Source organism: Sarcophilus harrisii, chromosome 5 (assembly GCF_902635505.1).
Source record: "Sarcophilus harrisii chromosome 5, mSarHar1.11, whole genome shotgun sequence".
Lineage (NCBI taxonomy): Eukaryota > Metazoa > Chordata > Mammalia > Dasyuromorphia > Dasyuridae > Sarcophilus > Sarcophilus harrisii.
The window spans coordinates 192,438,131-192,451,204 of NC_045430.1; the positions used below are offsets into that span (position 1 = coordinate 192,438,131).

The window sequence follows — 13,074 nt, forward strand, 5'->3', positions numbered from 1 at the left end:
GGTATTTATTAACCATCTCTGTCTATTCTGTCTATTAACCATCATCTGTCTATTCAGATGACATGAACATGGAATCCTTTCAGAATGACCTTTTACTATTTAATAAGTTGGCCTAGATGGTGAACACCTTGTGGGATAAAGCCAAAGGTCCTAAAAACTTTGCTTAAAATCACCTTCAGTCTCAGACAGAGGCCTTATATCAACACACTCATAGTATAAGACCATGGAGGTGAAGTCATACACTGGCATGCATATACCTCACGTTAACACCAGTAGTTAGAACATTATTGTCCTCTCTTCTGAGGAAGAGATCATCATCAGATGGAAAAAATAATCATTGAAGGTTTAGATCTATGGGAACTTTCTTGATCTGGATGCTTTGGGATCAGGGAGAAAATTTGTACTTATGGCTTGGACATTTGTTATGGACATATACATATATGCACATATATATGTATATATCTATATCTATATAAATATAGAAACAGAGACAGACACTATATGTGTCTGTATGTATATATATATACAAATGTGTCTGTATATATATTTGTATATATATGCAAATGTGTCTATATATATTTGTGTGTGTGTGTGTGTGTATAATATGTCTGTATACACACACACACATACAGACACATATAGTGTGTCTGTGTCTGTGTATCTATATCTTGTTGGGGTTATCCAAGAATTTGTTTATACATTCTATTTTATTGAAACTTCCTCTTCATTCTTTAATCCTTGATGTTTGTTTAACATTGGGTTTTAATATTTGACAGTAGGGTGAAGTAGATGATAAATATGGTTGCTGATTTATTGGATAGACAGGGTGGTATCATAGCAAGAATATGGGACTTGGATTCATGTTCTGGCTTGGTCCCAATGATTGTGTAACCTTAAAAAGTCATCTGATCTTTTGGAATTTATTTTCTACTGTAAACAATATTACCTGCTCTTTATCTACTTCAAAGGGTTATTTTAAAGATCAAAAGAGGGTTTTTTGTATGTATACATATGTTTATCTATGTATACATTTTTACACACAGGTATCCATATATAGATAAAAACACATACAAAACAATGATATGTCACTGCTATAGGCTTACCTATAGATGAAAAGAGCCATCCCATAGTACAAGAAGACCATAATAAGATAGGGTATGGGACTCTCAAGACATTATATCATCTCAGGGTAAAATGGTTGTGAAGGATGGCTTCTATGATGTGAGTTCAGAAAAGGGATAATGTAGGTAAATAAATGTGTTATTTCTGATCTGAAAACAGCTTGAGGTCATAAGACATAGATATAGATCTGGAAAGGCCCTCAGAAATTATTTGGTCCCAAACTTTCACTTTACAGGTGAAGGGTCTGAAGCACATGGAAGTAAAATAGTTTGTTCAAGGCCACACAGGGAGATAGATCACTTCTCCAAAGTAAGGTGGGTTCTTTGTCATGATGCCAGGTCACTTAGCAAAGCATCTAAAGTTATTATTGATATTTTCCCTCTAAACATTCATTTTATAGACCTCCAGCACCTTCCTGTCCTTCCATTGATCATGTTTAGTCCATGCCTTATTTCCTGGGGAATCCCTCTTTTCCTTTTATAACAATAATCTTTTCCCCTTTTCTCAGGCCAAGTTTTTTTCTATCACTTTTTTCAATGCAGCTTTCATATCCTTGTTTCTGAGGCTGTAAATCAAGGGATTGAGCATGGGGGTTACCACAGCATAGAAGATCACTACCATTTTGTCCTGCTCAGCTGAGGCACTGGTTCGGGGCTGCATATAGGTGAATAAAGCCATCCCATAAGACATGGAAACCACAGTGAGATGGGAAGTGCACGTCCCAAAGGCTTTGCGACGTCCCTGGATAGAACGGATGCGTAGGATAGCTGCTACAATGTGGGCATAAGAGAGGGAAACCAGGCAGCAGGGCACCAGTAGCACTATTATACTAGATATTAAAATAATAATCTGATTAAAGGTGATGTCTACACATGCCAGTCTCACCATGGCCAGGGTCTCACAGGCTACGTGATTCAAGATATTCTGTCCACATGTGGGGAGCTTCATTGTGACTGCTGTCTCCACAGCTGAATTGGTCAGGCCAATGAGCCAGGAGACTGTGGCTAGACTCACAAAGATTTCTCGGCGCATGACCATGACATATTGCAAGGGGTCACATACTGCCACATAGCGGTCATAAGCCATTGCTGCTAACAGTAGAAACTCAATTCCACCCAATGCCAAAGAAAAGAAGAGCTGAGTTGCACATCGTGTATAGGTGATAGTCTTTTTTTCCATGAGAAAGTGTGCTAGCATCTGTGGGACCCCACTGGTTGTGTAGCAAATGTCAACAACTGAGAGATTGCAGAGGAAGAAGTACATGGGGGAGTGTAGTCGAGTATCTAGCCAGATCAGAAGGATGATCAGCCCATTGCCCAGCAAGGTCAGCAAATAGGTGGCCCCAAACAACACAAAGAGTCCAACTTGAATCCGCTGGTCAGTGGAGAGTCCCAACAAGATAAACTCTTTGACCCAGGTCACATTATCACCCCCCATGGAATAGGGAAGGCCAGGCTGCCAGAGGAAGAGAAACAATAGCAAAATGACACTCAATATTCATTTGGGGTTTCTGCTTGAAATTAACAAACTGAATGACTCCATTCTGAGCCCTAAGTTGAGAGCCCTGACCTGAGTTTTGAATAGAAAACACTTGGTTGGCCCCACAGATATTAATTCTTGAGTGATGAAAGTCGCCCCTCTTTGAAACCACCAGCTATAATTATCTCTCTGATTTTTCAGACTATGGTATTTTGTTCGAAAACCTTGACATTTGACTATTTAAAGAAGAAATTAATAACAGATCAATGCATCAATATTTGTTTTTGCTGAAAACATTTGAAATACTTAATCATAGATGAAATCAGTGGTATGAGAAAATCTAACTTCTTAGGAGTTATTATAACCCAGTTTTTCTAGACTTTCAGTGTGAGGGTTATACCTCTCACTGCTAAGCCTGGGAACTAGACAGAATACCTCTATCTTTGTTTTTTTTTTTTTTTTCTTTGCTAACCAGACCCCCTAGAAAAATATATCTAAATATGACAGCAACATTTCTTTTTAATTTTCTAATTGTACTGATCCATTCCAACACAACCCTTATTTAGGAGAGGACATTTGGGGATAATTTACTAATTTCTAGGGATGTGTGTGTGTGTGTGTGTGCGTGAAATACAGAGAGGTCATTGATCTCATGACTTAAATGAAACTTGTGGAACTTACTCAGCTTATTCTTGACTGCTGTAGAAAGGTAGCTCTTCCCCCAGAATATATTTTAGTGTAAATAGCTTGTATAAATGAGTTACCAGAATTACTGAATTTTTCATGTAGCCCTTAGTGACCAATTAGCCAAAATATCCTTATTTTATAGATGAGGAAACTGAGACCTAGAGAGAGAAGCCTTCCCTGATATCTTCCTTTTTTACTTTCAGATAAAAGGAATGAATCATTTTCAAAATTCTTACAATACTTTGCACAGATACATCTTGAGTGCTTTTCTTACATTATCCTTGGACTTGATTTGTGATTTGTGCATTTATTCTTCCTTCTCATCCTTGCTTCTATCAGATTGTCTTTGAAAGCAAGGTCTGCCAAAGAAGAACTAGAGATCATTATTGATCACAAATTAGATAATTTTGATTATATTAAATTAAAAAGTTTTTGTACAAACAAAATAAATGCAGACAAGATTAGAAAGGAAGAAATAAACTGGGAAAGCATTTTTACATTCAAAAGTTCTGATAAAGACCTCATTTCCAAAATATATAGAGAATTGACTCAAATTTATAAGAAATCAAGCCATTCTCCAATTGATAAATGGTCAAAGGATATGAACAGACAATTTTCAGATGAAGAAATTGAAACTTTTCTAGTCATATGAAAAAGTACTTTGAATTACTATTGATCAAAGAAATGCAAATTAAGACAACTCCTAGATAGCACTACACATTTCTCATATTGACTAAGATGACAGGAAAAGATAATGATGAATGTTGGAGGGGATGTGGGAAAACTGGGACACTGATATATTGTTGGTGGAACTGTGAATGGATCCAACCATTCTGGAGAACAATTTGGAACTATGCTCAAAAAGTTATCAAACTGTGCACACCCTTTGACCTAGCAGTGTTACTACTGGGGTTATATCCCAAAGAGGTCTTAAAGGAGGGAAAGGGACCTGTATATGCAAGAATGTTTGTGGCAGCCCTCTTTGTAGTGGCCAGAAACTGGAAACTGAGTGGATGCCCAGCAATTGAAGAATGGCTCAATAAATTATGGTATATGAATGTTATGGAATATTATTGTTTTGTAAGAAATGACCAACAGGATGATTTCAGAAAGGCCTGGGGAGACTTATATGAAATGATGCTAAGTGAAATGAGCAGAACCAGGAGATGATTATACACAACAACAACAAGACTATACGATGATCAATTCTGATGGAACTGGTGACTCTCTTCAACAATGAGATCATTCAAACCAGTTCCAATTATTCAGTAATGAAGAGAGTTTTCTACACCCAGAGAGAGGACTATGGGAACTGAGTATGGACCACAACATAGCATTTTCACTCTTTCTGTTATTGTTTGCTTGCATTTTTGTTTTCCTTCCTAGTTCAGCAAGATAACTGTATAAATATGTATACATATATTGGATTTAACATATATTTTTAACAATTTTAACATGTATTGGACTACCTGCCATCTGGGGAGAGGGTAGGGGGAAAGTGGGGGGGGGATTTGGAACAGAAGGTTTTGCAAAGATCAATGTTGAAAAAATTTACCCATGCATATGTTTTGTAAATAAAAAGCTGCAATTTAAAAAAAAAGAAAAGAAAGCAAGGTCTGCATGGTTTGTTTTTCTATCCCCATTTTTCATTCCTTTTAGTTGTATGACCCTGGGTACCTTTTTTTGTATTTCATTTCCCTCCCTTATCCACTGTATCTACCTCAGCAGTTTGCTGAGCCTAATTTGAGATAATTTAAGGAAAGCCCTCTATAAAAATTTTAAGTATTATTGAAATGCCAGCTATTTCTCATCTATTTGAGAGGTACTGGACAAGCAGACAGTCCTATCATCAGGAAAACTTGATTTAAGTTCTTTTGATATACATTAGATGTGTGACTATGAATAAGTCATGTATAATTTCATTGCTTCACCAATTTTCTAAGATTCCAAGTTTTAGACCAATTGTCTATTTGCATCCTTAAAGGGAATTTCTGCACTAGAAATTCTCACAATGATGCAATCACAGGTCTAGGTTTTATTTTTTAAAAAAGGTCTATCTAGCAATTTAGGGCTTTGTACAATGTCATATTTAGCAATGGCTTAATTGATGATTATTGAATTATAGTAATAATCAAGGTTACACAGTCATTTTGTCCAGTTTGCTACAGTGAATGAGAGTGGCTTTGAGGTGTTTAATCACCATATTTTGGCTTTTCTTATTTTCCTAGATTTTAAAAGTTTGAATCAGAGATACTTTTGACACATCTTGAAACCAGATAAAATAACATATGCAAGAAGGTTGATTTGTAAAAGTCACAGAAACAAATCAACTGAACTAAAAATAATTAATTAGAAATCAATTTGAGTAATGGGGGTATGTATATATTGGGGGAGAGAGAGACACACACACAGAGACAAAGAGATAGAGAGACAGACAGAGACAAGAGAGAATGAGCAAGAAAAAAATGAAGGAGGGAGGGAGAGAGAAAGAAGAAGGAGGAGGAAGAGGAAGAAGAAAAGAAGAAAGAAGAGAAGGAAAAGGAAGAGGAGGAGGACAAAAAGAAGTAGGAGGTAATGTTAGAGAGGAGGCATATAGCAGCTGAGCAACTTACTTATGGAATCAGCCTACTAGAAGAGCCCTGATTGGGCTCATTCATTCCCTGCCCATTGTTTCAATGGTTCAATGGCTAGTTCATTTATTTTTGCATTCAATAAGTAAGTACTTACTAATTTCCCACTATGAGTTCAAGATGTTGCTAGGCACTGGGCTTTGCTTGGAAAGCAAAAAACAAAAAACAAAAAAAAAACAAAAACAAAAAAAAAACAGTTTCTGCTCTTAAGGAGTTTGCATTCTTTGGGGGGAGGGAGGGAGAGGAACAATGTATATCCAGAAACAGAAACACAAGGTAATATCATGGAAAGGGGAAGACCCTAAAAACTGTAGTAATAAAGCATGTAAGAAACAGAGCTTAAGTTAAGTTAAGTTCCTTAAGTTGAAGGAATCCAGAGGATTATATAAAACAGAAATGAGGGAATTCCATGAAGGAATGAACTTCTGACTTTTTGAAAAAAAAACAAAACACAAAAAACATTTATACACCAAACTCTCCTTTTACTTGTCCTTCTGTTTCTTTTATTTAATCTAATAAAACTTTAAAAAAAAGTATACTAAGATTCTACTAAGAAGAAAGCAGAGAGAACCTGACAATCAACAAGCAGTCCAATTGTTCTAGAGAACACAGAAAATAGAATGTTATAAGTAAGCAATAACTAGTATCATATTATTTTCAGGCTTTTGATGATATAAAGAAGAAAAAAAAATAAGACCCTTAACTTGACATTTAGAAACTTTCCACAATATCCTTGAAGTATATACCCAATCCTCATTTTAACATTAATGTACATGTTTCTTTTTTATATATATCATACATCAGTTAAATTGCCTTACTAATATTTCATTTAACTTGTCTTTTTATTTTTATGTGTATTCAAATGTGGCTGTACTCCATGACTGAAATGAAATTCCTCAACTCTAAAGGTCCTTCTTTTCCTTCAGGATTTAGCATAGGTAATATCTTTGCCAGGATGGCTTCCCTAATTCCTTCATTTGAAAGTGACTTCTTCTTAAATTTTCCTTTCTCCTTTGCCTCTATCATATTGTACCTGTGTTATACCTATCTTTGAGTAAGTCTTTCCACTTCTTATGAACTATAACTCTTTAAAGGCAGGAACTGGGTGGCTTTCCCAAAATATAGCAAATTACCTTGTAAATATAGTAGTAAACATTAAACACATTTGTTTCCTTGGTTTACCCAAGGTGAACTCAAAAGGTGAAAGAGATTTGCAAGATTGCCTAGTCACATAGTCTTAGGATCACAGATTTAGAACTGAAAGGGACCTTCCTGATAATCTAGTCCAATATTCTCATTTTTAATAATGAGGAAACCGAGGGAAGAAAAGTAAATTTGCTTACCTAAAGTCAAACACATAATGGAGTTAGTATTTGAACCTGAGTCTCCTAATTCCCAATCTAGTACTTTCCTCACTCTATACTACCTTATGGCTGGCATTTCAGATCCAGTCTGGACCTGTGAAACTCTATGAAAGGGAAGAGCAATGAGCTGAAGATTACACTCCCTACCCCAGTGAAGAAGTGGCTTGACCTGCATTCCTCTTCAAATGTTATTCTCTTCTCAAGATGACCTGCCTAGAGCTATTGATTAATAAAATCTCAGCGTTAGATAGTTTATCAGAAATAGTAATTCCACATAATTCTTCATAAATTGGCTCTGTGCTATTTTTCTAGCCTTTTGACATTTTGCTCCCATGTTCTCTATGATTCAGCTGCAAAGATCTCTTTGAAATTACTGAAACATGACACTCCATCTCCCATCTACATAATGGCTTTCTTCCATGCCTGGAATGTTCTACCTCTTCATCTTTGCCTCTTCATTTTTCTTGTTTCTTTCAAGAATCAACTCAGATCTTGTATTTTGCAGAAAGAATTTTCTGGTTCTCACAAGTGCTAATGCCTTTTCCTCAGGCTACCTTCCATTTATACTATGTAAATTCTATATGTACGTTTCACATCCATTAGAATATGAGCTTTTTAAGAACAGAGACTGTGAATTTTGCCTTTCTTTGTTTCCCCAATGTTTAGCTCATAGTACTTAGTACATAGCAAGCACTTAAAAAATTCCTGCTAACTAAATGATCACAATACATCTCAGTGGTCATCCAGTTTCTTGAGTGTCTCACTGAAGGGAGTTTACTGCCCTCTAGTTCATTCAATTTTTGAATCATTCTAATTTTGAGAAAGCACTTTCTTTCACTAAACTCCATCTGTCTCCCTGCTTGAAATTTGAAGATTGCTCTTATGCCCTTCTTTGTATTCTTAAGACTTTCTGTCTCAGATTCTTTCAAAGTCTCCATTCACATGCCATCGTTTCAAGTTCATTCAATACCCTGACTGTCCTCTTTTGAATGTGTTACATCTGGCCCATGCTTTTTCTAGAATGTGGCTCCCACAACCAAAAGAAATATGTTCTGGTTCTGATATTACCTTGTGGAAATACAGAAAATGATCACCATCCCCTTTGTGAATGTTATATTTTTTCTGAGCTGTATGGTATAGAGATACAAGCAATAGACTTGAAAATGGGAGACGAAGTCAAATTCCAGCTTTCCTACGTACTGAAATGAAAACTCCCATTTCCATGTCTTAGTTTTCTTAACTAGAATATGAAATAGTTGGACCAAATGGCTTATATTTTAAGCATATTTTAAATGTCATGATACTATTAATATGTTCCAAGATAACATTTTTTTTTTGTCTTAAGCATTTCACCCCTGAAGTATCCAGGATATGTGAAAATGTCTAAGAATAGAAATTTGCTTTTAGTGACTGGGAAAGGGCCACTCTTTGTAATAGCCAAAGTTGATTCCCTGGTGGCTGGAATTTTAACATGGCATTCCTTGTTAGAACAATCTGCAGTACTTATCAGCAGATATATTAATCATTTATTGGGTATGATTTTTGGGTTGCCAAAGTCTATCTTGTCCTCAAACACCTTATTGATCACTTGAAAATTCAGTCATAGCAGATAAAGTTTGTATCACTGAATTAATTCTTTTGTATTAATCTATATTTAGAATTCCATATATAAATGCAAACATCTTACCTATCAAGATCAATCAATGAATCAACAATTTTGGTAGCAGAAAGAAAAGTCCTGAAGGAACAGGACAATGGATGGATGAGTTTTGATGGGAATGGGAGTATCATGGCAGAATAATAAGAACCAAGATGGAATCCAGGATGGTGAATGATTCCTCTTAATCTGGAATAGTCTTGTTCTTAAAAAAAAACTGGGAGAATGAGTCCTTACTTGGGAGTGAGGAGATCTGGATTGTATTGTTGCTTCTATAATTACTCTGTTATCTTCTACAAACATCACTTAAAAGTTTAGGAAGTTAGGTAGTCCAGTGGATAGAGTGAGCGCTGAATCTGGTGTCAAGTGTCAGGAAGACTTGAGTAGCCTTACACATTTACTAGCTGCTGGTTCTTAGGCAAGTCCCTTAAGATGTCTGCCTCAGTTTCTTCATCTGTAAGGGGAGAATAACAATTGTACCTATTTTTCAGGACCAAATTTGATCATATTTATAAAGCACCTTTGCTACATAGCAATTGATATATAAAAGCTAGTATTATTATATTATATGAAATTTATAATAATGAGTTGTGATCCTTATAAAGAATCATTTCATCTTTTTGAGTTTGTTTTCCCATTTATAAAAGAAGGAATTTGGATTAGATGATATCTAAAGTTCCTTCCCGTGCAACCATTCTAGGTCTATAATTATAGTAACATAATAGTCAGTGATGATAAACAACATTTTTTTTTCATGGAAAGAACATTGAATTTGTATGCAAAACAAGCAATGATTATCACTTAATTATGTGGTCTAGAGGAAGTCATTTTGCCTTTCTGTCCCTCATTTGAAAAATAGAAAAGTTGGACTAGGTGATATTTCAGCTACGTGATCCCAGAAGATACCTATACATTTTGTATACAGATATTTTATAGTGTGAAAAAGATAGAAAAAGGGACAAGTAGCACCTTGGTCTTTGCTCATTCAAGAATATATATATATATATATATATATATATATATATATATATATTTTAGACATGGAGTAGTGGAGTTTGGTGTTGAACAACAGATTCTTGCTATATGTGCCTATGTTTCAGAATTTAGTTTAATTGGGGGCAGCTAGGTGGCCGCAGTGGATAGAACACCAGCCCTAAAGTCAGGAGGATCTGAGTTCAAATTTGCCTTCAGACACTTGTCATGTCCTAGCTGTGTGAACCTGGGCAAGTCACTTAACCCCAGTTGCCTTGGGAAAAAAGAAAAAAAGAGAATTTAGTTTAATCACATCAGCATATATTGGGTTAGGACTCATTGAGGCTTTCTGTTAAGAGTGCCTGGGTCCTGAATTTTTCTCCATTGGCTCAAAGCTAAAGGAATTGAAATTAAAATGTTGTTATTGTTGTTTAGCCATTTTCCAGTCATGTCTGACTCTTCATGATCTCTTTTGGGATTTTTTTGGCAAAGATAATGGAGTTGGTTTGCCATAACCTTTTCCAGCTCATGTTACTGATGAAGAAACTAAAACAAATAATTCGTTTGTTCAGGGTCACACAATTAGTAAGTGTCTGAAGCTGGATTTAAACTCAGGAAGAGTAGTGTTCCTGACTCCAGGCCAAGTACTCTTCCCATTGTGTCACCTAAGATTCCAGGATCAGGTTGAAGTATAAATGCTTAATGAATGCTTGTTGAATGGAGTTGAAATGAATGATGGGGCCCTCTTCAGTCTGTAGCTGGGAAAGAGAAATAGCACACTTTAGATTGGACCCATCTTTACTTAACATCTTTGTTAAACTCTTAAGTTTCCTTGGGAAGAAAGTCTTACTTTTTGTAATATTCTTTCCCAGTATTTTAAAAAGACTTTACACCTCTTTTGCCTTCTGTCAATGAGGGCATTGATTGGTTGACTGGCATGGTTTGGTTCAGAGGAGAAATCTAAAGAGAAATTGTGTCTAAGGAGTGATTTATGTCACATATTTATATCCCTTTATGGGCAATGAGAAATGAGAGGGCAGATGGCCTAGATGGCCTAATTTCCTAGCCTCTTCTCACCTTCACCCATCTTTTCCTTTCCCTCAATATCTCAACTGGTCTCAGTGACTCACCTTGTGCAGCAGCCAGGCTCTCACAGGAGGGTCAGGTCTTCATCCAAGGCAGATTTAAAGCAGATGTTGTCTCTGTCAGTCCCGGAAGCATGTGTGTGTGTGTGTGTGTGTGTGTGTGTGTGTGTATGTGTGCCATTCATGACAGTTAACTTCTCCAGGGCTATGTGTCCCTTGAGGACAATTATTCTCTTCTGATTTCTTCTTCTTCTCTTCCCCCACCATTTTATTGAAATAGTTACTTCTCTACACTTACAGTAGCTACTCATCTAAATTCCCTTTGGAATAAACAGTTTGAAAATTAAGAAAAAGACAAAACTTTTAATTGTGCACAACAAACACTTCTCTATGTCTGCTTTCACTTTACTCCTGTAGGAGTCCTTTGAGCATTAGAGAAAGAGAAACTTGTTCCTATTACTCCACTTGGGAGTGAATGATGACAGCTCTTGGTGGAAGGAAAGTGAAGACTGGATCTCCATGGATAGATTGTTCTCTATAATCCAAAGCTGGAAGGAAATTCTTATAGTCATAATCATGTATAGTAAACATGGAATTGGTGGTGATTGTGGGACAAGGCAGGGGTACATATTTATTATACTTAACTCTTGAGCCTCTGAGTATTATAATGACGACAATAATGATAGCTGACATTTATAGAGCTCTTTCAACTCTCAATATTTAACTCTAACTAATTGATAGCTATTTCACATGTAAGCATGGGTACATCTCACTGGAAGGCCAGGAAAACAGAAAGCTATTTCTGTCACTTGTATAGCTTTGGGATTTCTCTTGGAGCCTGAAATAGAATTCCAAAGTCTTGTTAGAAAAGACATCAGAGGCCATCCAGTCTAATCCATGCTTCCTCATGAATTCCTTTTTTAACTTGTCAGATAATCATTCAGAATTTGTTTGTGAACCTCCAATGAATGGGGGTCTTACCACCATCTGAGACAGTCCATTCCACTTTTGGACAGTACTAGGTGTTAGGTGGCTCAGTGGATACAACACTAGATCTGGAGTCATAAAGACTTAAATTCAAATATAGCCTCAGACACTTACTATGTGACCCAGTTCAATCACTTAATCTCTGCCTTAATGCCCTGGAGAAAGAAATGGCAAAGCACTCAAACATATTTGCCAAGAAAACTCCATGGACATCAACATTAACCTACCAAAAAAAAAAAAAAAAAAAAAAAAGATCAGGCAGAGGAGAAAAGAACCCAAACATAGAAAGGTACTATGGGAAAACTGAGATTCTTCTATATTGGATACTGAAGTAAAAAAAAAAAAAAACCCTTTCCTATCCCAAAGAGTAATGTTAAATGGCCACTTACCCCAAAAGAATTACAGAACTCAAAAAAATCTTTTAAAAATCAAATGAGAGATAGAGGAAAAATTAAAAAAAAGAACAATCCAAGAAAAATAACATTATGAAAAAGAAGTTAATCAACTAGAAAAGAGATCCAGAATCTGGAGGAAGAAAATGACTCTTTGTAAACTAGAATTGGGCAAGGGGAAGGCAGTGAAGTTATGAGACCAAATAAAAATAAAATAAAAAGAATGAAAAAATAGAAGACAATGTGAGCCATCTCATAAGAAAAACAACAGATTGTAGAACAGATCAAGAAGAGAAAAACATAAGAATCAGTGGACTATCAGAAAGCTACTAACAAAAAGAGAAATTGACATAACAATATAATCAATAATTAAAGAAAATTGTTCTGAAGCATTAGACTAGAAGGGGGGAGTAGAAGTAGCAAAAATTTACCAATCATCACCTGAAAGATATTTTATGAGGAACACCTGCAGGAACATCATAGCTAAATTTTGAAATCCCAGATCAAGGAGGAAAAATTACAAGCAAGAAGAAAAAAATAATTCAAATAAAGTGGACCACAATTAGAATTGCACAAGATCTAGCAGTGGCTACATTAAAAGACTGCAGGTCTGGCCAGCTAGGTGGCGCAGTGGATAGAGCACCAGCTCTAAAGTCAGGAAGACCTGAGTTCAAATGTGACCTCAGACACTTAACACTT

General features: G+C 35.9%; 1 protein-coding gene across 1 annotated transcript; it reads right to left on the reverse strand.

Moving 5' to 3' along the window:
* Window positions 1–1,563: 1,563 nt before the first annotated feature.
* On the reverse strand, window positions 1,564–2,559 carry LOC100921715 (olfactory receptor 2F1-like). The gene has a single exon (XM_012551087.2). It carries the CDS (start codon window positions 2,557–2,559, stop codon window positions 1,627–1,629), a length of 933 nt encoding a protein of 310 aa, XP_012406541.1. The 3' UTR covers window positions 1,564–1,626.
* Between the last annotated feature and the right edge of the window lie 10,515 nt (window positions 2,560–13,074).